This window comes from Rousettus aegyptiacus, unplaced genomic scaffold (assembly GCF_014176215.1).
Source record: "Rousettus aegyptiacus isolate mRouAeg1 unplaced genomic scaffold, mRouAeg1.p scaffold_m13_p_9, whole genome shotgun sequence".
NCBI lineage: Eukaryota > Metazoa > Chordata > Mammalia > Chiroptera > Pteropodidae > Rousettus > Rousettus aegyptiacus.
In genome coordinates, this window is record NW_023416312.1 from 387,437 (window position 1) to 410,165 (window position 22,729).

At 37.6% G+C, this 22,729-nt stretch overlaps 1 protein-coding gene across 4 annotated transcripts in view; it reads right to left on the reverse strand.

Moving 5' to 3' along the window:
- The window catches only part of MID1 (midline 1), a 305,290-nt gene that overhangs the window by 61,762 nt on the left and 220,799 nt on the right, over nt 1-22,729 (reverse strand). For all 4 annotated transcript variants that reach the window (XM_016140155.2, XM_036226474.1, XM_016140153.2 and 1 more), the window contains exon 3: nt 590-685. In XM_016140155.2, the coding sequence (XP_015995641.1) occupies nt 590-685 (96 nt within the window). The remainder of the gene's footprint in view (nt 1-589; nt 686-22,729) is intronic.

Genomic DNA, 22,729 nt, shown 5'->3' on the forward strand with positions numbered 1-22,729 from the left:
GTCCTTATGGGAAGAAGGCTATTTGGACAGAGACACGCAGGGAGAAGGCCACGTGAGGCCAGAGGCGGAGAGGAGAGTGTTGCAGCGACAAGCTAAGTGGAACTCTAAGAATTTCCTGGAACCACTAGAAGGTGAAAGAGGCAGTTAGGATGCTCCCTTAGCATCTCCAGAGGGAGCAAGGCCCCACTGACACCTTGATTTCAGACTTCAGGCCTCCAGAACTACGAGAGAATAAATTCTGTTGTTTTATGCCATCTAAGTTTGTGGCAATTTGTTATGGCAGCCAATACAATGCATTTTAAATAGTGCTTTTTTTTTTTTTACTCTTCTTTGTAAGGGTGATTAAACTCTACAGTATGAGGGAGGCACAGTTAAGCTGCATCAGGGAGAGCTGGGGTGGGAGTGGAGGGGGCAGGACAAAGCAAAAGATTGGATTCTAGTTCCTTCCAACCTTATCCATCTTCTATATTCGGCATCTGCAAAAGACCTAATTTTAGGAAGATTCCTGTTTTAAAAATATAAAGGGTGAGGATACAAACACTGTAATCTAGCAGTTTTCACATGAAACATACCACACAGAGATACTCACCTCAACATGTTGACAGGTTTGAATGAGTTTAGCCAAAAGGGTCTCCAGTTCTGTGTTCCTCTTAATAAGGTTGGTGAGGTTGCTCTCTAAGTTTTGCTGTTCAAAGAAGAGAGAGAAAATATTATTCTGCATATTTTTAATACTTTACTATATACAAAATTACTCATACTCAGGAAAAACATCGTTTTTTTCAGAACCCTCAACGAGATCTATGCAGTTTCAAGTATTTATTGATTTAAACTGGATTTTGAAAAGTCACATTTAAAAGAACTTTTTCAAAATGTTCAAATTTCATTATTTTTGTTCCTGTTTCATGCACTAACTCGGGTATACTTAACCGAATAATTGGTTATAGGTTACTTCTGGGTCATGAACTAGGGAGGGAGAAAGGAGGTAATACGATTTCTATTCTTTTACCTGAATCAGAAATGGCAATAATATAAAGAATATATTCCCATATCGAATCAACTATTAGATTCTCAGAATTTACCATCTTGTGGGCTGGCTGAGGGTTAATCCCTTGGAGGAAGGTTTGAATTGTCAAGCTATTGCTGACATTATGACCATTTTATAGACATTTATATGAAGTCCTCATCATACACATTTACTCACTCATAGTATATTTAACTATGTGTGCTTTTATCCTTTGCCTATCAACCTATCAATACCAGATCGAATTTCCTTGAATGCTACATTTTTCATATCACTATCCTGCTTAAGAATCTAGAATTGGTCCCTATTACTTTAGAATATGAAATTTAAAGTTTTCCACAATGACTATTAAATCTTATTTTCAACCACAATAACCCTCTGTTCTGGGTAAGATTCATTAAGGGATCTCCATTGCTTCTCATTTTGTATGCTCTTCATTTATACCATTCATTCATTTATTTATCCATTCATGAGTATGCATTGAGCTTCTACTATATGCCAGACTCTGAGAGAGATACTGGAGAAACAAATAAAAATATGCACTCCCTGTCCACAAAGAGATGGTTATGCAACTAGGAGAAAGATGCTGTAAACAGAGAAGAGAAAGGGTCAGGGATGCTTGGAGAAGATTTCCAAAGGGACATAGTCTTTCCAGTGAGGCTAGAAAGATGAGCAGGGAGCTTTTGGTGAACCAGAGTGGGAATTTCTTGGGAAGATGGAATGGAGGGGGAGGTGAGCACTGAGAAGTGCATTCTATGGGCAGGGGAGATAACAATGTCATATACCAAGAAAAGGGAGGTGTGAGAGGGCCAAGGATCAGGGCACCTACGTGTTAACATATAGACAATTCTACAAATACAATGAAGACATGAAATGAAGGAAAATTTCATGGAAAAGAAAATGGCGCTAGGATTTATAACACCATCTGAGAAAAAAGATTTGAAGAGTATGAGAAGGTGAAAATTAACCATTTCATAAAGGTGATGATAGTTCATTATTCTGTGAAATTTATTTCTGAAAATGTTTACTCCTTCTGCTTTCCTAAATTTTAAATTCGAAAAGGTCTATTCAGGAAAAGAATCACTTTTATCTCACACTTATAATGTATAAGTCAGAAGCAGAAATCTCTTTGGTCATCTTTAAAAACTTATGCTTATTAATTAATCTGCTGCCTATCCTGTTAACTAATTTCTTTCTTTCAATGACAACATTTTTCGTTTCTACTATGTTCTTCCTCTCATCTATTTCTTGTTGAATTACTTTCTGTTCCTGTTCCCAGGATGCAATTCTCCCCTTCATGATTTCAAGAAAACTAAACATACTTATTCTTAAGCTCTTTTGAGAAAAGGCAAGTCCTATTTTCCCATGTTTGCATAACATTTCCCAAGAATCTTATTTTACCTTGTGTCTTATAATTTTTGTGTGACAGCTCATCTGATGTGAACTTTGTTCCCGATGTTGTGATTTGGGGATTGACATAGCCCAGCCAGGTGAGGTGACCACTCTCCTGTTAAGGACTGGGATTCTTTCCCCAGAGGGGAAACTCCCACAAGACACTGACGTGCCATGAAAGCACAGATCCTGGTTTGGCTCAGTGCCTCTCCTTCTTTCCATGAGAATTCTGTCTGGCTCCAATTCCAGAGAAGGTGGGAGGTGCCCTTTGAGACCGGTGTGTAGATGAGGAGTGCTGGCCTCACGTATACAGCGCAGTCCGAGGCTCCTGACACATGCAGAGTACATCCCACCGTGTTTCCCTTCAGGGCCTTGCTGGCTTACCTCACCTCCATTTCTCACGAGCAGCCCAGCTTCGGCCTCTCCCCACCATTCTGCATTTTTCTTTCATTTCTAGTCTTTGGAGGCCTTCCACTTATGTTTAAAGCTTGGTTCTTATCTCTAAAATTCATTTTAAAATATTTCAGAGGGAGGTTTTGTGCTTATTTCATCTGGACTTGAAGACCAATAAGAAGTCTTAAATTTTGGCTTTGAAACTCTCAAAGCATTTCAAATATAATAAATAGTTTAAAGGAGAAAAATGACCGTTTCTCAGTTAAAGGATAAGATACATCAAAAAGTCAAAGAATGAATCAGAGTGATTTAGATGGAACTTAATGAGCTCATATTTGCTCCAAAGAAAAACCTGCTCTCAAAGCTTTTAATAAGAACAACAAAAGCCATAAGTTTTCCTACTCTTTGTAGTAAATAAATTGCAACCACTAATCACTTTATTATCAGAGACTAGAGAATAATTTTGAGGCATTCCATTATTCAGTGTACTTGATTTAGATATGACTACTTTACGGTATATTTGTCAACTTCTTTTGGTACGTTAATCTTAGAGAATCCTCTTACTTTTCTTTTTGGCTGACCTTTTGCAGCAGGAAATTTCTAGGGAAATACATCATCTAACTGTTTATAGTTCAATTGTCATAGGTATGACTTTTCTAAAGCTAGTTAGCAAAAGAGAGCCAAATAAATATAGCCTAACACATTTAGATTTTACAAAACACCTGCTTGCTTCCCCCTCCCTTTATCAAGCATATATCATGTGTAAAATGTGTTTTTAATCAACTAATATGTAGACTAAAGCCTGTGGTTTAAATATGTTGACCTATCTAGATCCTTTGGGGTTATTCAAATTTAAACAGTTCAAGTGTTACTGAAGTCCACAAAGACTACTGGGTCAGTTAGAGGTATAATAAAGGGAAATGAAGCTGGGAGAGAGACTGTTTCCAAAGGGACTGACGACACTTTTGAGGAGAGCCCAGGTAATGGAAAAGTAACAAAATGCAGTCCTCAATGAACCATGCGTCCTTAAGCTTCCACTATGAGGACTTCTGTGAAGTTTTCTAGAATTTAACTGTATAACTAACATCCTGTGTGGCAGTCAGCAGGTCCTATAACCTCTGGATTTTGACTGTGCTTTGTGCAAAAGAGAGATAGTATTTTTTGGCATAAGAATCTTGAGAGTAAGTGAATATAAGTATCGACTTCCCTATGGATATCTAAGGAATTCTACAGAGTCCCCCCCCAAAGTTTGTTTCCTGTTCTCATCTAAAAAATGTTACTATATTTACATCTTATGGAGCTGAGCTCTGTAGAAATGCAAGGATTCAGGCATGAGTGACCAAACATGCGGAGTGAGGAGACCAGAGCTACCATCTCAGCTGAAGTCTCCTAAACAAATGACTCTTGGGCTCAGCTTTCCCATCCATAATGTGTGGATAATGATAAATCTACCTATTTGTGCTATTGTTAAGATCAGAGGAGAAAATGAACACATACATCAGGGACAACACAAATGTTTGTTAAAACCATAAATTCCAGGATAAAACATTCAGTTTGGTGTAAGTACCAGACACTATAAAGGTCTAACATCATGCCTCGGGCAGCCACATTCTCAAGCTTGGTGATGACTTTTTGCTGCAAGCACTTGTTCCTTTCAGTTCCCGGGCTTCATCAGGCCCCAGGCAGGGCAGGCTGGGGTGCTGAGAACAAGAGGAGGCTGATGCCCCCACGAGCATCCCTCAACCAGCAACTACTAGCAGTTGGTAGATAAACAGCCCAGGTTCCTCACCTCCTGGGTGGGAGGGACCACTCTGAGTCATGTTCCATCAAATCTCCCAGAGAGCCTCAGTGGGAGGAGCCCAAGTGCCCATAGCAACACTCTGCTCGTGACCACACTCTCTCTCCTTTCCTCCGGTCCCGCTTCCCTTTTCCCTTATGGATGCTTCCCAGATCTCTCCCCAATATAAATTCTTCTTCTGGGAGGACTCAAGTAAAATTTTGTCCACAGACATCCTAATCCATTATTTTTAAGTATTCCTTCTTATGAGGAACAGCTGAATAGAAGATTTTATTGCTTTTGAAAGATGTCTGCAAATATAAGAGATTGTTTTCTCTTCTCCCATTTTCCCTCTAACTTTTTCTAGAGGTCACATAGCTTCCAAATTCCAGGCTCTAAACCAGAACTGTCACTAGAACCATAATGTGAGCCACAAATACAAGTCAATTTTAAATTTTCTAGTAGTCATATTATAAAAAAAAGTAAAAAAAAAGGTAAAATTAATTCTACTAATATACTTTACTTAATTCAATATCCAAAATATTATTATTTCAACATGCAATGATTATCTAAAAACTGATGAGCTGTTTTCCATTCTCCTTTTTTTGTTTTTACTAAGTCTTTGGAATATGGTATGTGTTTTACACACATAACACATCTCAATTCCATTGGCCACATTTCAAACACTCGGCTGCTACAGGCAGCTACTGGCTACATTTTGGACAGCACAGCATCAGAGTCTAGAACGGGACTCAGCAAACTTTTTCTGTAAAGGGCCAGGTAGCAAATATTTTAGGCTTTGTTGGCCATATGCTGTCTGTCACAGCTACTCAATTCTGCTGCTGTTTTAGTGAGAAAGCAGCCATAGACAAATTGTAAATGGTTGGCCGGGCTGTGTTCCAATAAAACTTTATTTACAAAAACAGATGGTAAGTGACATTTGGCTCACAGGCCAAGCTCCTTCCCTGGCCAAGGCACATGCTCTTCCCTCTGGAATGCACCTGCATGGCAGGAAATAATTCTATGACCAAGGAGAGAGCATAACGAAACCATAGTATGTATTTAGTACCTGCTGTATACCTTTCACCACTTAGTCCCATCCCATGATAAATCCTCAAATAGTCATTGTGGGAACAATTAGCATGAAAACTGAATAGTCATTGGACAATCCTTCTGAAATCTAATGTAGTAAAATCAACTAATTCGTTAATTCACTTAAGAACTACTATAGATTGTTAAAGCAATGCCTTTTACCCTTTTCTCGTTGGTAGTATTGAGTCTGAACCCAAGAACAGTGTCTTGACAGTTTAGAAACATTCTAAATATTATATAAGTCCACTAGACCACAAGATTTCTGGGAAGGCAACTTCTACATTGTTGAATGAAATTTTATAAACGTGGGTTTATATAATTAGTCTAGAAATTATCATTAACTCATCTATTTCAAATTCTATCTAATGCACCCCAAAGTTCGTGACAGCACAATTTGCAATAACCAAGATATGGAAGCAAACTAAATGACCATCGACAGATGACTGAATAAAGACGTTATGGTTCATATATACAATGGAATATCCTCAGCCGTAAAAAAATGAAATCCTACCATTTGCAATGACATGGGTAGACCTAGAGGTTATTATGCTGAGTGACATAAGTCAGACAGAGAAAGAGAAATACCATATGATTTCTCTTATATGCAGAATCTAAGGGACAAAAAGAACAAATTAATCAAAAAAAGACTCACAAATATAGAAGACAATCTGATGTGGCCAGAGGGGAGGGGCGTTGGGGACTGGGAGAAAGGGGTGAAGGGTTAAAGAAGTACAAATTAGTAGTTGATAGATGGTCACGGGGATGGGGAGCATGGCATAGGGAATGCAGTCAGCAGTAATGTAATGGCCAGGGGGAGAGCCAGAGGAAGGAGCAATTAGTGGGGTCATTTCATAAACTACATAAATGTCTAACCAATGTACTGTATACTCGAAACTAATAAATTAACAAATTAAAAACTAATACATCAAAAACTAATAAATTAAAAAATAATAAAAAATAAAATAAAATAAATAAAACCAAAGTCAAAACGCTCCTACCCTTACTTCATTATCTCTTCATCAGTTTTTTATCCCCACGGTGCTCTTACTTTATGAAGGAAAAAGATGTGATTAAGGATGAGGCTTTTGTAAGTGTGCAGCTGTTTGCTGGACTTCACCACGCCCCTCCCACCACCACCAAAGAAGAGAAATGTAAGTAATTAAAAATGATCCTTATAAAGATAAAGATGCAAGGAGGCAGATTTGGCTTCTGAATATTGAGCAAAAGACTGGGTACAAGTCAAATTTGTGAAAGACGAAGTTGTAAGATGTTGCTTAAAGCACGAGGCCCCCCTGTATACTTTACGCAGAAAAGATGACTAATTTTTCCTATAATTTTTGTTCTTAATGCGCACACTTCTATGTAGTTTTTAGTGAGGCTTATTCGACCTGATAATTTAACAATCCGTGGCAGGACAGCCGATTGTACACCAATCTCAATATGAGCCTTCAGGCATGGATATGGACGCCAGCTGAGAATAGTAAATTCAACTTAACAGATGAGCTTTGTACTTCTACATACGCTGATACCCAATCAAATAACAAGGTAAGCAGACCAAATAACCCTAATTTTAGCCTTTGGAGACCTATACCTAAGAGTCAGGTTGCAGGGAATTAACGACTTGTCACTGAGCACTACTATTAAAATGTATGCCTGAAACAGGAGATTTCAGTAATTCCTTTCGGGTTTGTCTAGGCCTTAAAGAATGTTTGCTCTTATTCCGAAGTCAATGCTTCAGAATGTCTTTAAAGTATAATATTAAGTCTGGATACCTTTCAAGGCAAACACAGATCTGGCTTGTTTCACTCCATAATATTCACGGCGACATTCAGGAACTGTGCTCATAGCCCTGACACCCAACACCACCACTCCAGCATGATCAGGATATGAACACGTTGAGTGCCACAATCAGAGTATTTTCTTCTGAGAAACTTTAATCACAATCCTTAATACGAAAACACACCCGTATTAACACATGCCACCTGCATAAAAGCATCAATTCTTTATATGTAACTAAACGTTTAAGATGTTTTCATTACGTTGCAGGAGTTTACGGCTATCTTCGGGTTCGACCCATGACAGACCACAAATACGTGTGATTTATGCTGGTTTTAGTTTTTAATGCTTTTTCTCATTGGTTGTGATAGTTAGCATTTGCAAATGCCCTGGCAAGACAGGTTGCCCAGGGAACTTCAAAAATATAATAAAAAACCAATCAGCATGCAAATTTAGGTCTAGTGTTCCATGGACTACAATTTAAGCCATTTTGATATGCAATACTGTATTTACCTTGTCAGGTTTTATTTGAGATTTCTACATTAATTCCACAGAACTTGCTCCATATATTTATAAATTCTATCATCAGGAGTTCAGTGTTTATTATTCTAATCTGGTAGTCAACAATACACAGTGAACAATTTTTAAATATCATTTATGGTCTAGAAGAGCTTTCAAATTTTAATGAACATGAATATCTTAGTATAGTTATATTCATTTAGTTATAATTTTAGCAGGTCTAATGACGACTACTAATTTATAGATATTAGAGATGTGAATGGTCCCTCTTGTTTACTCCTCTTCCCGGGTTCTATTTCTGCCAATAATAAGAGAGGTGAACAACTGACCAATAAACACATTTGTCAGTTTTGAGAATCAATATTGAACGAAAGAAGCTGAACCACTAGGAACCTTTGAAAATCTCTAACTTAAAAATAATGATCTCCACTGCAAAATTGATGCCTGGAGAGAAACGTTTCAGAGAAAATGACAACTTGTATCAATGGAACATACAGGAAGCAGCTTGTAAGATTATAGCATGGGTATAAGAGGCATGAAGGCCAATTTGGCATCTCTCCTCACTGCTTTTCTCTGCTCATTTGCCCCTGTTCACGTTCTTGAATCCTCCTCAACATGCCACTCTGGGCTGCCACAGCATATCCAGGAGGTTGACTCAAGAGAAGCGACCAATTTGTCAGCCGAGAATTAGATGGTGAAAGGAAAATGGGAATATTGGAGAACAGACTAATAGAAGTTTCTTGTTTTTGCTCAAAGGAAAGCTTTTAAGCTGGGGAAATGTTTAATCTTCTAAACCAGGGGTCTGCAGGCCCCTTCCCACAGGCCAAATGCTGCCCACCACCTGCTTTAGTATAGCTAGTCAGCTAAGAATGTTTTTTACATTTTTATATGACTTTAAAAAATGAAAAGGATAAAATTTTGTGATACACGAAAAGTAAATGGAATTCAAATTTCTGTGTTCATAAAGTTTTATGGAGACACAGACACTCCCATTCATTTATGGATTATCTGTTGCTGCTTCTGAGTGGCCATGACAGAGCTGAGTACTGGGCCTTTACAGAAGGTTTCTGTCTCCTTAAAAAAATAATAACATCTTTTTAAAAAAATAATCCAAACACTTTTTATTAATATAGAATATTTTAAAATTTCAATATAATTCAATTCATTTAATATCTTCAACCCATGCTATGAGAGTATAGGAATATGCCTAGAATTTCAATCATTCGGGTACTGGAAATTATAAAGGAAAAGGCCCTTTTTGTATTTTTGTTGGCTCCCTCAATAACTTTTAACTCATAAAAGAAAAGATAGCATTAATCATGAGTAAAATACAAAGTGTGAATAAATTCCCCTGTCAATTTTTGTTCAGAGAAGCAGAAAATTCAGACTGGGAAAGAATAAGGGAGGATCTTAAATTGGAGAAAGGTTGCTATAGCAAGAACGTGGTCAAGAGTGAGTAAAGAAGTCACGGCATAAGGAATAGTCAGTTCTTTCCATTCTGTAAACGAGTATAAAGTGTTGGCGTGTAAGTGCACACCGAATATAGAATTACTCATTGATGGCTTCCATCAATTCTATTCTCCTTTGTTCTTAATCATAAAATAAACTTCAAGGGGGTGGGGCTTCGAACACTAGATAATTAATGTCTATAAAATCCCCCGATATTGATGGATGTCATACATGTTGCTTGTATGTCACTTCAAGCTTTACTTCCTCCATCACTCAGAGATTGAATAATTTTGATCTTATCCCCTTTTCCTCTGTCTTAAGTAGATGATGACATTGCCAGATACTCATTAATGAACATGTTCTGGCATTTCTACTTAAATAGTGTTTTAACTGATACCATCGAACATTTTTTACCAGACCTGAACGTCTCATGGTAGATGTTTATGATAAATGGAAATACATTTTTGTTTTTAATATACTGTGGGAAGACCAAATCTTTTTCTAGACAGTACTTCACTTTGTAGATACTTCATGCTAGTTGAAGTGAATATATTGATTACATTTCAAGCTGAAACAGTTGAGTCTTTGATCTAATAATTTTGCATAGGTAACTATACTTGCTTTGTTTCTATGGCAATATTTATCTCCTCGAATTTTTAGGTTTTAAAAGAATATCCCTTTTCTGGACCAGCTGCTACAAATGATTATTAAAATTCAGTACATGATCTGCTTTCCTCTTGAATTTGTGGCATTCCCAGGAAGGGTTCATATTGTTGAGAAAATTCATATCCCCAATCTGGGTAGTGTAAAACGTATTAAAGCCAAGGGAGGTTACAGTCTTTGGCTCAAAAAAGATTAAAATTCCATTCCATCCAAAGTGGGTCTGGTCTGTTAAGAATTTACAAAATCAATATTATATAAGAGAATTCCCCATTTGGGAGAGCCTAGAGAATCAAAGAAGAATATGACAGCATGAGTGACTGTCAAAGACAGAACCTTCTTTGGGTTTTAGATGTTTGAATCTCAAATTCTTTGAATTTACTGTGCCCTTCATCCCTGACTTCACCACCTTTGCTCAGACATTTCCATCACATGTAGTAGTAGCGCTGACGCTGTCTTTGTCCAATCATGTTTCATGTTTCTTTGACTCAGTCAAAGAAACTTTCATGTTTCAAGTTTTGGGAGGAAGCATAATGAGGACTGTCCACTAGGTGAATGGCTCCCACGTGGGCCTGCGCACTGTGATCACCTGGGGAAACTAAAAATATGCTCGGTCTACACCCATTTCCTAGCCGGAGCATCTGAATTACTTAGACTGGGGTGAGGTCCAGGGACTGGAATCTTTAATATTCCTCAGGAGAGTTTAATGTGGCAGCCAAAGGCAAGAATTACTGCTCAAAATTGGGGAATCAGGTTGCTAAGTTGTTGGATCTATGATACAGTGAACAAAAATTAGTAATTTATTCAATTTACTGGTTTTACACTTTAAGGTTTATACAGACTCAAAGGAATATTTTTTTTTTACTGTAGCATGTGTACATAATAAGTACAGGACTAAAATTATATAGAGATGTAGCTAGAAGTGTGAATTTACGTGAATTTATCAAAGGAAATCCCGGGAACTTTACAAAACAGTATGTAGCAGAGAACACTGATTATTACTGTTAAGCAATTCCAAGGGGTTTTTTGACTTGAAAATACAGGGGAATGCTTTGTTGAGTCACTGAAGCATTCCTCATGTCCAGAAAGAATTCCTGGTTACCTCAACTTACACTTTCCAATATTATTAGTATCACACAAATTTGGTTTGCTGATTTTAACAGTAATTATTTCACCATGAATGTAACAGAAGTAGACTATAAATGTTTATAATTCAATACGATTTTTTTATTCAGTAAATCACAAAGATCTAGGGGGCAAAAAAATTTAAGAACTCTGTTGATAAAAAAATAGATTCACTGCCCTATCCAGATTCTTTGAAAAGTCAACTCAGGCAACACAACCATCCTGAAGGCTAGAGACTCCTCTGTCATCTAAAAGGCAAAATGCAAAGATCTGTGGTGATGGAAACCACAGTGGTAACATTTCATTCCTTCCATCTTTGTCCATAAAATTCTGGTTCTTTGATAGACGGCCACCTGTCTGCTATCGAAAAAGAACAAAAGTCTGGAGAGTTAATTATTTAATTTGTGGTGCTTTACAAAACAGTAAGTCATTTTCCCAGAGTTGGTTTGTGTATACACGACTAAAGACGATTTAAGGGTCGATGTATTTCGGAAATGAACTCACTCTCATTTCCCTGGAATATATTTTAGTTTACATATACAATGTTTTGCTAAAGAGAAAATCGAAGAAAAAAAAATATTAAGCCATTTGCTTTTAACCTACTTAGAGAAAACTGCTCAATAGTCAGAGAACTGAGAGGAGACTTGCCAGTTCTAACAATTATGAATTACAAAGTCTCATCCTGTCCTGTCTGTAGAGTCTAGAATGGAGACCAGGAGTTCTCAAAATGCAAGGTGGCCCAGCACGAGCTGGTTGGAAAGGCAAATTCTTGGGCCTCGCCCCAGACGTGCCCAATCAGAAAGTATAGAGGTGGGGCCCAGTGAATTAATAAGCCCTCTAGGGGATTCTCATGAGTGCTAAAGTTTAGGAACCACTTACAGGAATGTTGTAATATCCTCCAATGTGTGAGTGGGGGCGGGACGGGTAAAAATGTTAATGAGAGGAGAAGCTAAGTCGGAGGGCGGGTGGTAAGTGATCCCTGAGCTGCTCTTTCCACCTCCCTTTCTCACGGATACCTTTTGATCCGATTACTCACTCTTCGTCATCATCATCATAGTCATCAGGCCCTATTCTAGGGCCTTTCCCTAGTTCCTTCAGCCTCCATTGGGTAAAGGGAAGCAAAATGGAAGAGAGCGCTGGCTAAGGCAGAGGAGGAAACAGGGCGGGGGCTGGAGACTCTGGGAGGTGGGAGGATATGACCCGACCTCATGGCGGAGGGAAGGTTTGGGGAAGGATGCGCACCTCGGCTAAGCGCACTTTTTACCCCATCGCCGCTGGCAATTCTGAATTGCTTTTTCTAATAAAAACCTAGATAGAACTCAGATGTTCAGAATGTTCCAGAAAAAAAAAATCAATCTTGAAGTTGCCCTAGTATATTCGCGAATATTTATAAATGCTATTTTAAAAAAATTTAAGTGGCATTGAAAGGGGGAGAGGGCAGCCAGCCAGCAGAGGACCCAAACCCATCTGTTTATGATGAAAAAATAATGCCCCCCTCCTCCGCTGGTTGGACTCAGTGCACCTCTTTAAGATTTGGCCTGACACAAGATGTATAAAGCTGAAAGCACACATGTTAAACTTAGCTCTCAGGACTTTTCAGTGTGACTTTTGTCATCTGATTTTCGAATGTCTGTGACTTTGGTGGACTACTGTGACAGGACGCTTCGGTGAAGCAGAATGTTAACGATGACATCAGAGACAGCTCGCTAATTAAATGGTGATAGTAAATCATATGGTGGCCTTCCACTAGCCATCGTCTTTCTCTAATATGTTATTTTTTAAATGAAGTATCACTTCTATAGCTAATAAATACATTTTTGAGTCAAACACATTTACTTTAATTAAAGGCAGACTGTCAGCACTGAATAATTTTAACTGCAAGTGAGTTTTTCATCGGAACATGTTCTTTCCATCTGCAAATAATTATGACAAAACAGTGACTTCATAGATACATATTCCCGCGGCAAAATGACCTCTTTTACAGCTTTGACTTTCTCCTCCGTCCTGATAATATTCAAATTTTGATCTCAGACCTCGACTCTGACCTAAACTTTGGTCTCTCGCTCCCACTTCCATACCAACTTTTAGCTTTGATGACCCCCTGTTATTTTCAACTCAACTTTTCAAAACTCCATCACCTGCTCCTTTGAAATTTCTTGCCACTTTCTAGTCTTTACAAGGGATATTCCCATTCTCCGGGTTGGAACTACAACATAATCTTGGACTCTCTCTTTCTTTCATGCCTTGTACTAATCACTCTCTAAGGCTGTTTGGTTGTTCGCTAAGAGACCCTTTGGCTTCAGCCTTCCTTTTCTTCCCACGGTTACCACGCTAACCATCTTCTTCCATGAACTGCTGGTGTCCATCCTTTCATTTTTGCCCAGCCAATTGGGTTCCATGGGTGGCCACCAAAGTAATCTCCCCAGTAAGCTTGTATTACTACGCCATCACATTCTCAAAAGTTCGAAAGCTGTCCATTCTTAAAGGATCAAGTTCAAACTCCTAAGTTGGCATGCTAAGTCCTCAAAACTATGGTAGGTTTAGAATTTCCTTAGTAGAAGCCAGCAATAATTACCACCGCCCTGCAGAACGAATACTCAACTTCAGTTACACTGAATTCCTTATTGACCAATAAGTTCCATGTCAGTCTCTCCTTCTGAGCCCTTGGCTCCGTCTTTCCACCAACCCAGAATTTTTTTCATTTTCCAACAGCATCTCAGAATCTAGCAGAGGCTAGTTAGTTGTACAAATAGAAGCACCAACAAATGCTTGCTCGATAAAAGAGTACATGAATGATATTAATGCAACTAACGATTTCCTGTCTATAATAGAAATCAAGTAAAGCCAAATCTTAGTTCTATTTCAAAACTGAATAGGATTAAATCATATCTTTCTGAAGACATCAATACATATTTGAGACATCAAGCCAGAGTTCATCATAGTATAAAAACACTTTGATTAAATTAGTTTCAGAAATTGCTCTCCAGCCAAAGAGCTATCAACTATTCAATGGATCAGGCAATAAATCTTAGACCATAGATGCTGACAGGTGCAAGATGATTTATTAAATTGTAAGACAAGGAATTGTGAAGCATAACTAAGAAAATACACACTCCCTTCCAACGCAACAACATTTTACTTAACAAAAGCAATTTAAGAGGAAACTGTACTATTAAAATAATAGCAAATGCTTCCCATATATCTCTAATTCTATATATTAAAAATAATCCAGGAATGAAATCATTAGATCAACTTGCTGGCTCTAGATCAGAGAGATGACTTAATAATGATCTATCTCCCTAAAACAAAGCTCATCTCTGGTAATAATCAGAGAATTTACACTACCTGTGACCTCCAATACTGCTCTAACCACATGTTAGCACTGTGATTTTTACTCTTTCATCTGATTTTTCTTTGCAATGTTTTTCTATTTTATATAAGGATAACTAAAGAAACTGAGCTACGTATTTAACTTTCTCTTCATGATTAAACTTGATTATAATGGTTTCCTGAATTTTACCATTTAACCAGTTTCTTGAAAACTAACACGATTTGTAGCTATAGTTTCCCCAGCAATCAATCAAAAAGTTTAAAATTTAAAAAAATGTATGTAAGGAGACATTGCTATTGTTAGAGAATTTGATATTCTTACTCTTGGTGTCTACCTCCTCAAGAGTAGTCTAGCTCTAGATGAAACTCTAGGTCTGGAAAATGGAGCTCCTTACAAGCCCACTCTAGGATGGGATACCCAAGAGTTTGATTCTGTTTACAGCTAGCTCCTGGGGTCAGAGGGAAGCAGAATGATAGTGGATAGGGGGGTTCCTGGCTCCTTGTGGAATCTAGATCTGTTGCATGAACCTTAATGACTCTTTAGTTCCTGAGACTTTACAGAGGAAATTAGGGCCAGCAATTACCGGACATAGAAACAGCAGAAGTGGCTCTGTTATATTCTTGTTGTATGAATGATTGGATGATCAGGGCTCTGCTCACCACCATCATGAAAGTGCTTTATAAGATGGGAATGGGAACTCGGATAGAAGCAGACCTCTGCACGCTGCCTAAAAACCTTTGGAGAGTAGGCCCCATTAGAGGGCCTTTGCGAGGTTCTATGATCTGCGACATTCCCAAATTCTTCACAGAACCAAGTACTTATGAAATCAGTCCAAAGAGTTTTGCCTGTGACCTTAGTCTGTTTCCTGGGCTGTTAGTATTCCACACGAATGGTTCTAGCTGCTGTCCACAGAGTGTTCTGTAGTCCATAGAAGGAGGCTCAGAGGTAAACTAGCTCAAATTACAGAGTCTGATGCATTGCTTTGAAGTATGAAAATCTGTCCTAGATCATCTGAGACTCAGTATGTCATCCTTGGAGTCACAAATCATGAAGTTCTTTTAGTCCCAATTTAGATGGTTCCATCCAAGTTGAATATATGGTGTGGGTAATGAGGGTCCACCTAGTCACTTTGGTGAGTATTAAGTTGACCAATGCCAATGTTCTCTAGTAACATATGCTGAGACTCTCCCTGCCTCTCCTTAAAGTTAGAAGACTTCAGGTAGAAAAGACTCATGAACCCCACTGAGTGAAAGCATCATTAGGACAGGACTCTCTCTTTTCTTCCCATTGGGTTCAAAGTACCTGATGCCATGATTGCTGCATAGTAGATTCTCAACATATATTGGTTAAAGAAATGGTGGGTGGGTGAATGAGTGAGTGGGTGGACAGAAGGGTAGGTGAATTAGAACTCCTACAGAGTTTGGGAAAATAATTTGACATTGTAGTCCTAAATTCTGAGAATGAATTTAGGTGATGCAGAACATTCTCAGATTACAGAACTATCATGGTACTGCCTGGGAGTTGAAAAGTTTTTCCAGTTTTCTTAAATGGGCACATCTGGTTCTATTGACAGCTTTCGGGAAGGATCGAACTAGTTGGCATTCTGATATTCTATGGACGATATGAAAGGCAATAGGTTTATCAGTCTCATTTTCTGCCCCAAATCCTTCTCTCCTGTGCATGTGCTGAAAACGAGGGCCTTGCTCCCACGGCTGCAACTCCCATTTTTCTCCTACAAGGCTGGCATCACACATTAACAGATGAAATTAGTCTCTAATCCACTTGTTTTTGGATTACAGACACGCAAAAAACACTAAGTTCAGGTGCTGGTAAGAGGTTTTCCCTCCAGTAATTCACAGCTGGTTATTACAACTTCTCAGTATCTGAAATCACTAACTTAAATTTAAAACTTGAAGCTGAAGAAAATATACTTCGGTGTACTCTGAAGCAGGCCATGTACATGCCATCCCTTTTGATAACCAATTACATATACGAGACTAAAAAAACAAGAAGTTATAAACTGACAAGTATGTTCTTCCCTTTAGTCCTAAAGTACACTGAAGGTTTAAAAAGAAGATACTAAGGTAGTTTACATTATTCACATTTTGTACTATAATAAAGTATCTCCTAAACACAGAAGCTTTGAATGATAGTTTGGTGTCCATTTCAAGAAGTATCCAGATATGTAATAGGAAATTCCAAAAATGAGTTCAAATAAAAAAAAAATCCCAAGCGTGAATTTTCTGAGTACAGGTAGAGTAAATGAAAAGCCAGATAGAGGAATTTGGGAGGCAGATGAGAGGGTGGGGCCTTTAAGGGAGAAACACTCAACTTCAGACTTTTGGGACCCTCCATGGATATGCATTTTCGCTAGATTTTCCAAGCATAATCAGACTCCCCAGGACTGTGGTTCACTTATTTTCAGGCAGCCATTTTACCATTTGGCTCAAGAGTCAAATCTATCAGGGAGAGTTTTATCACCACTAATAGAACCTAGTGTGGACAATGTTCTTATGACATAGAGTGGAATTTGGCAAAAATCAATGGCCACTTAAAATAGTTAACAAACTTCTGGATCATATAAATTAAATCCTTCATAGAATTTTCACCTAAATTAAACACTACAAATGTACAGCTGAAAGGCATGTTTAAAAAAAAAACTCAACTGTATACATTACAACCATTAATGTGTTTTGCAGATTTTTTTAAAGGCTGGGACAAATCCAAATTGACCATGTGTATGCTGTCTTTGGCAATCATATGGTTTTCCGAAACAATTATAAAAATAAAAGAAACATTTGCTCATTGCTACTAGTGTATGCAATGTCTCCATAGGGTACTTTGTGCTGTCGAAATAAATGCTCAAGACCTTAAAAAAATGTTGTAGCTCATTATTTACCAAAGTCTGCCAGTTGTAAGAAATGAAAATTCATGAGGGCTGAGGTGGGAAACTGAAAAATTAATTAATGTGGTGATTAACACCAGAAATAGTATCTAAACAAAAATAAGAATAAAAGGATTGAACTTGAACCTTGCTGCTCTAAAAGATTTTCTTTCCTTCAACTATTATAGGTTTATATTGAAAAGTAACATTTTAAAAATTATTATAGATTAAATATAGAAGCTGGGTCTACCGAATAGTGACCTCCTTAATGATAAAGGTATCTTCGTCCTGATCTTAGTGACTTCTCATTCGAATAATGAATAGGATCGATACTGGAATCTATATGGACACAGGTGATGGGAATACTGAAGTACTCAATTCCATTCTACTTCAAACTTAAAACATTTCAAAGGCACACCAACCGCATCACGTTGTAAGGCTTCATCATAAATTACATCTGAGTTGTCTTTTGGAAAAAAAGAAAACAAATAATTTTTAGTGCAATTTAATTCCAGTTCATGACATGGAAGTTCAGCTATCATGTACCAAACATAATAATCTTCCCCATATGACACACTCATTGGTATATAAATGTTCACAATAATATTTACACAACAAGGCACATACATCTATCTAGTCCATTTTGAAGTCTGTAAAGTATCTGTCAGTCAGAAAGATCAAATATTGAGAATGAGATAAACTCAACGTCTTTGACAATATTCAATTTTGGAAAAACAATTTTCACAGCCACACAAACTCAGCATTGGGAGCATTCTCATGTTCTCATATTATCTGTGGTCCTATCATTCATTCTCCATGTTTCCATTGAGTTTATCTGGTTACAAAGCACTTGGTCATTCTCCGATCCATGCTAGAGAGGTGGGCTAGGATGAGGTAATAATTCATTTGTTTAGAAGTGGAGGAGATGACTCCTTTATTCATATAGCCTCACTAAATAGGAGTCATAATAGTAACAATAATAATAGTAGTATATTAGTAGTAGCAGCCATAATAGCGGCCTAGAAAAAGTAGTATAATAGTAGTAGTAGTAGTAGTAGTAGGAGTAGGAGTAAGAGTAGGAGTAGTAGTAATGATAATAGCAGCTACCATTTATTAAATGTAAACTATATGCCAACTAATTTGCATATTTTATTTCTCATCCTCTTAATAATGCAGTAAGGAATGTATTATTACTTTAATGTTTATTAATGGAGAAACATACTCACTCACTCTCCCAAGTTCACACAGCTAGTGAATGCTTGAGCATGGTATCCAAGCCTAATTCCAGCTGATTCCAAAGCCTGTTCTCCCCCTACACCATCTGACTTCTGGAGTAGATTTATGTCTTGATTCTTACGGTGACGTTCTCTAAAAATTAGTCAACTCATTTCATTCATTTAGTTTGCTCCCTGGTAACATCTCCAGAGAATGCCTGTTATGAGAACGACATACTGCAATGCTTTTACAAATTGAGATGCCAAACAAAGAGAGTCAGTGCTTCAAAGGGAAGGTTGGGATTTGCAAGGTTGCACTTAGGGGAGAAAAGCAAATAAGCGAGATTCTTCATCTTGCTGGCACCGGTTGGAACGCAGAAGATCTGAAGCCTCAGTCAACACTGACTGCACCACGTGGAAGAACCTCTTCTGGGAAGAGACATGCTCGGGACTGCTTGCCAGGAAGTAATTAAAAGACCTTAATTTGGAAAAAATGCTTTTCTACCTGAACTGAAATCTTTAGCAGAAAAGTTTTCAGAAGAAGGGAAATATTGTTCCATTTTAATGTCCAACTCACTCAAAATAAAACCAATTCTGGGCCATTGACCTCATTTAGAGTTTCATAAACAATAATAGGACTGAATCCAACTTAAGAGGAGAACTATATATAGTATTCCCTAGCACGGTCCCTTAATACATACCATGGGGCTTCTCACAAACTTTTACTACGTGTTAATTCTTATTTAGATCTCTGTCAATTATAGGGAGATCTATTTAGCCTGATGAAGGTTAGGATTCAAATTTGTAAGGCAAGGATGACAGACAAATTCAGACCAGGTGAAAAACGGTGCTGTCCTACATAGTTAAAATACAGCAGAATTATAAAGTCTAATTTGTCAAATACAGGCTGTCTTTTCCGAGATGAGTGATAGATCATTACATATATACACCTTGACTTACTTCAGGATTTTAACAGAAAAAAAAGACCAGAATGTAAATTTGTGAAACCGAAGGTAGAGAACATTACGGAAAGTTTCAGCCCTTTGTTGTTTAAAAATGTGGTATCTTGAGCCCAGATGAATGTTCAGCACATAGTAGGTTATCATGATAGTAGCTGACAAACTGTGAAGGTAATTTTGAGAGTGTGTTTCTTATGTCTTACGTGATTGAAACAAGAAGATAAAATATTATTCTTCAATCTTTGCTCAGTCTACAATCATAGAAAGGCTCATAGTTTCCTTCAGAGCATCTATTCACCCCTTTGCCTTCCAAAGGATGAAAGTCACACCAATACTCAGGTCACAAATCAAAAGGGAGGAAAAGGCCGCCGGTAAACATCTTCAAAATGGGAAATGCCTCTGTGGTGACATGATGGTTAATTATTTCTGGATGAAGGAGTAGGGGAAGAGGATGAGAGGAAAAAGCAAGTTTTCCTAAATAATGCTACTGTAACGCCCCCAAACAATGCTGGTTTTTTCTTTCATTTTGTTGCTATTTAAAAACTTTTTTTTTTTACCATTTATAGTAGTCAGTGATTCTCCTATTTAATTTTTTTTTCTTTTTCTTTAGTTCTGTCTGGCAGTGTTGACTGCTGGAATAAATAACATATTTGAATAAGCTTAAAGTTTAGATATCCAGTACAAAATATTGAATATCGACAATGTATTTTAAATGGAACTTTTGAACAATAGAATGTCCTACAGGAAAGTCCTGTGGTAGTTTAAGACTTTACAAGATAAATAACCAGGCACCATGAGGTTACGTCCTTCTTCCTGTCACGACACTTGGGGCGTGCCTGAAACGTTCTGGCATCACACTCTCTGCTTGTTGTCTTTTATTACATGGAATTTATTACTGAGGACAATTTTTAAAAAAATATTCAAAGGGAATAATTATTCTTTAAGCAGTAACAGAAAAAAAAAATCCCACACGAACCGATATTTATAAAGAGTAAAATGAAGAACAATTGCCTCGATTTTAGGAAATAAACCACGTTCTGAAATGTTTTGGTTTTGTTTCATGAAAATTACTTGAACTTCGGCAATTTATAAATCATCACTCAAGGGTTTAGAGGCCTTTAATGACCATGTTCTGTCTTCTTTACGGCTGTTTTTCAATAATGGTGCGAAACAAACGAACCTACTTCTTACATTTTCTATGCCTGTCATTCATTCTACAAAGACGACCTCAAGCGCAGAGCTTACCTAGATAAGGATCAGCTCAACCTTCAGCAGCTCTTATCACCTAACGCTTCCTGTCAGAAGAAACACTTGGTATTTACTCGTATCACTCATCTTCTCGAACACTCCTTTGAAACACTGTATTTCATAAGATCACTTAGGGCTATATAACTCTCAACAGCACTGGAAAAATGACTCTTCCCCCGAGCCTCAAGAACCAAAGATTAAGGTAGCAATGAAGCTTTACTAGGGTGGAGTGAACGAAGTGGAGAAAGCAAACTGAGATATAGCTGTCCTCACGTTCGTGGGGGGATAAATTCATTCTCCATTGTGCTCTTCCCTCTTGCATTTCTCCTAACCTTAGACACGTCTGTAACGAAGCCCCAGCTTGCAGCCTAGGCTATGTTATGTTGAAGGGGAAAAGAATAACCATAGCACTAAAGATAATTCACCACTGTCTGTTTAAGGTTTCTGAAGTACCAGGCATTCGACTCAATACTTTCGAGACATGATCTATGTATTCCTCACATAAGCCGTGAGAGGCAGTTATTAATGGACCAGTTTTATAATTTGGAAACCCAGGTTTAGAGATGTTCAGAAACTTTCTCAAGAGAAAACTTACCTGAGACAGAGACAAGACTCAAATAAGGTCACTGTGGCTACAAATTGCCTCTGGCCAAATTTGATAAAGGAAAACTTAATCATGCCGGGAGAGTCAGTGCACAAAGCCTCAGAGAAACAGGTCATTGCAACTACTTTCCAGTACCTTCTAAAACCTGTAAGCCAATGATGATGAATACCATAGAAATAAGCAAGAAGGGGAAAAATAGCATGGTATAAGCATAAAAAGATGAAAATGACCTATTGTTTTATGCATATTGTAATTAGCATGGGCAAGCCTCATAAATCATAATCACTATTATTTATGTGGTCAAATTGAGTACTGAATTACTTTAATCTCCCATGTCCCCTCTAGGAGGTCCCTCTATATGTCGCTGTTATCCACATTGCCTCTTTCTATAATGGCATTAACTATGACACCCTTCTATAATGCCTTTCTCCATAATGTCCTTTCAATAAACCCAGTTAAATGATGGTGAAGAGAGGGACATCATGGGGGGAGGGCATCATAAAGAGGAGGATCCCTGTGGGACACAAATTGCTTTTGTTTCACCATCTCTAGTATTTACCCATTTCAAAAAATCATTGACAGGAAGCGATTTTATCCTCGTAAATATGACAGTGATTTTTTTTTTCAGAACAGGAAGCACTTTTATCAAATGTATTGTTTAAGCACAAAATGGAAGAGAGAGAGCTCTTCTCTGAAAAATATAGATATGTAGGTAACTACCAAATGCGGATAAAGCAATCTCCCGGGAAAATGACCAGATTCAATGGCTTTTAACCTTCTGAGAAATCTATTTTTGTGAGTGCATTTTGGAGGAAGGGCTACGCAAACCGTGACTCAGAGCCAAATACATCATTCTCCACAATAATTGTGATGATTTCATTTCTACCATCTTACCCCATGGTCGCTCCCAAGGACTCCTAAGAGGCATCTGTAGCAGTTAGAAATAACATTCAAATTTGCTCAGATGTATTCAAAGGAAATCTAAATAAAATATCTCCTCATAGGTCATCAGCACAATCATAAAGAATTAGAAATTTACAACCGATTTCTTTCTTCACTAGTTGAAAAAGAAATCAGATATCATTTTCCTTAGCAGCATATTTATTTCTTTTCTTCTTGCTTCGGTATTCTGATCACATCATCTGATTTTCTGATTTCCCACTTGAAAACAATCTCTTGGACAGAAATATTATTGACTGGCTCATAACTTTAGTAAACAAAAACACTGTGCTGATGATTATCTTAAATTTGATAAATATCTTCAAATGATGTCCTCTTGTAAGAA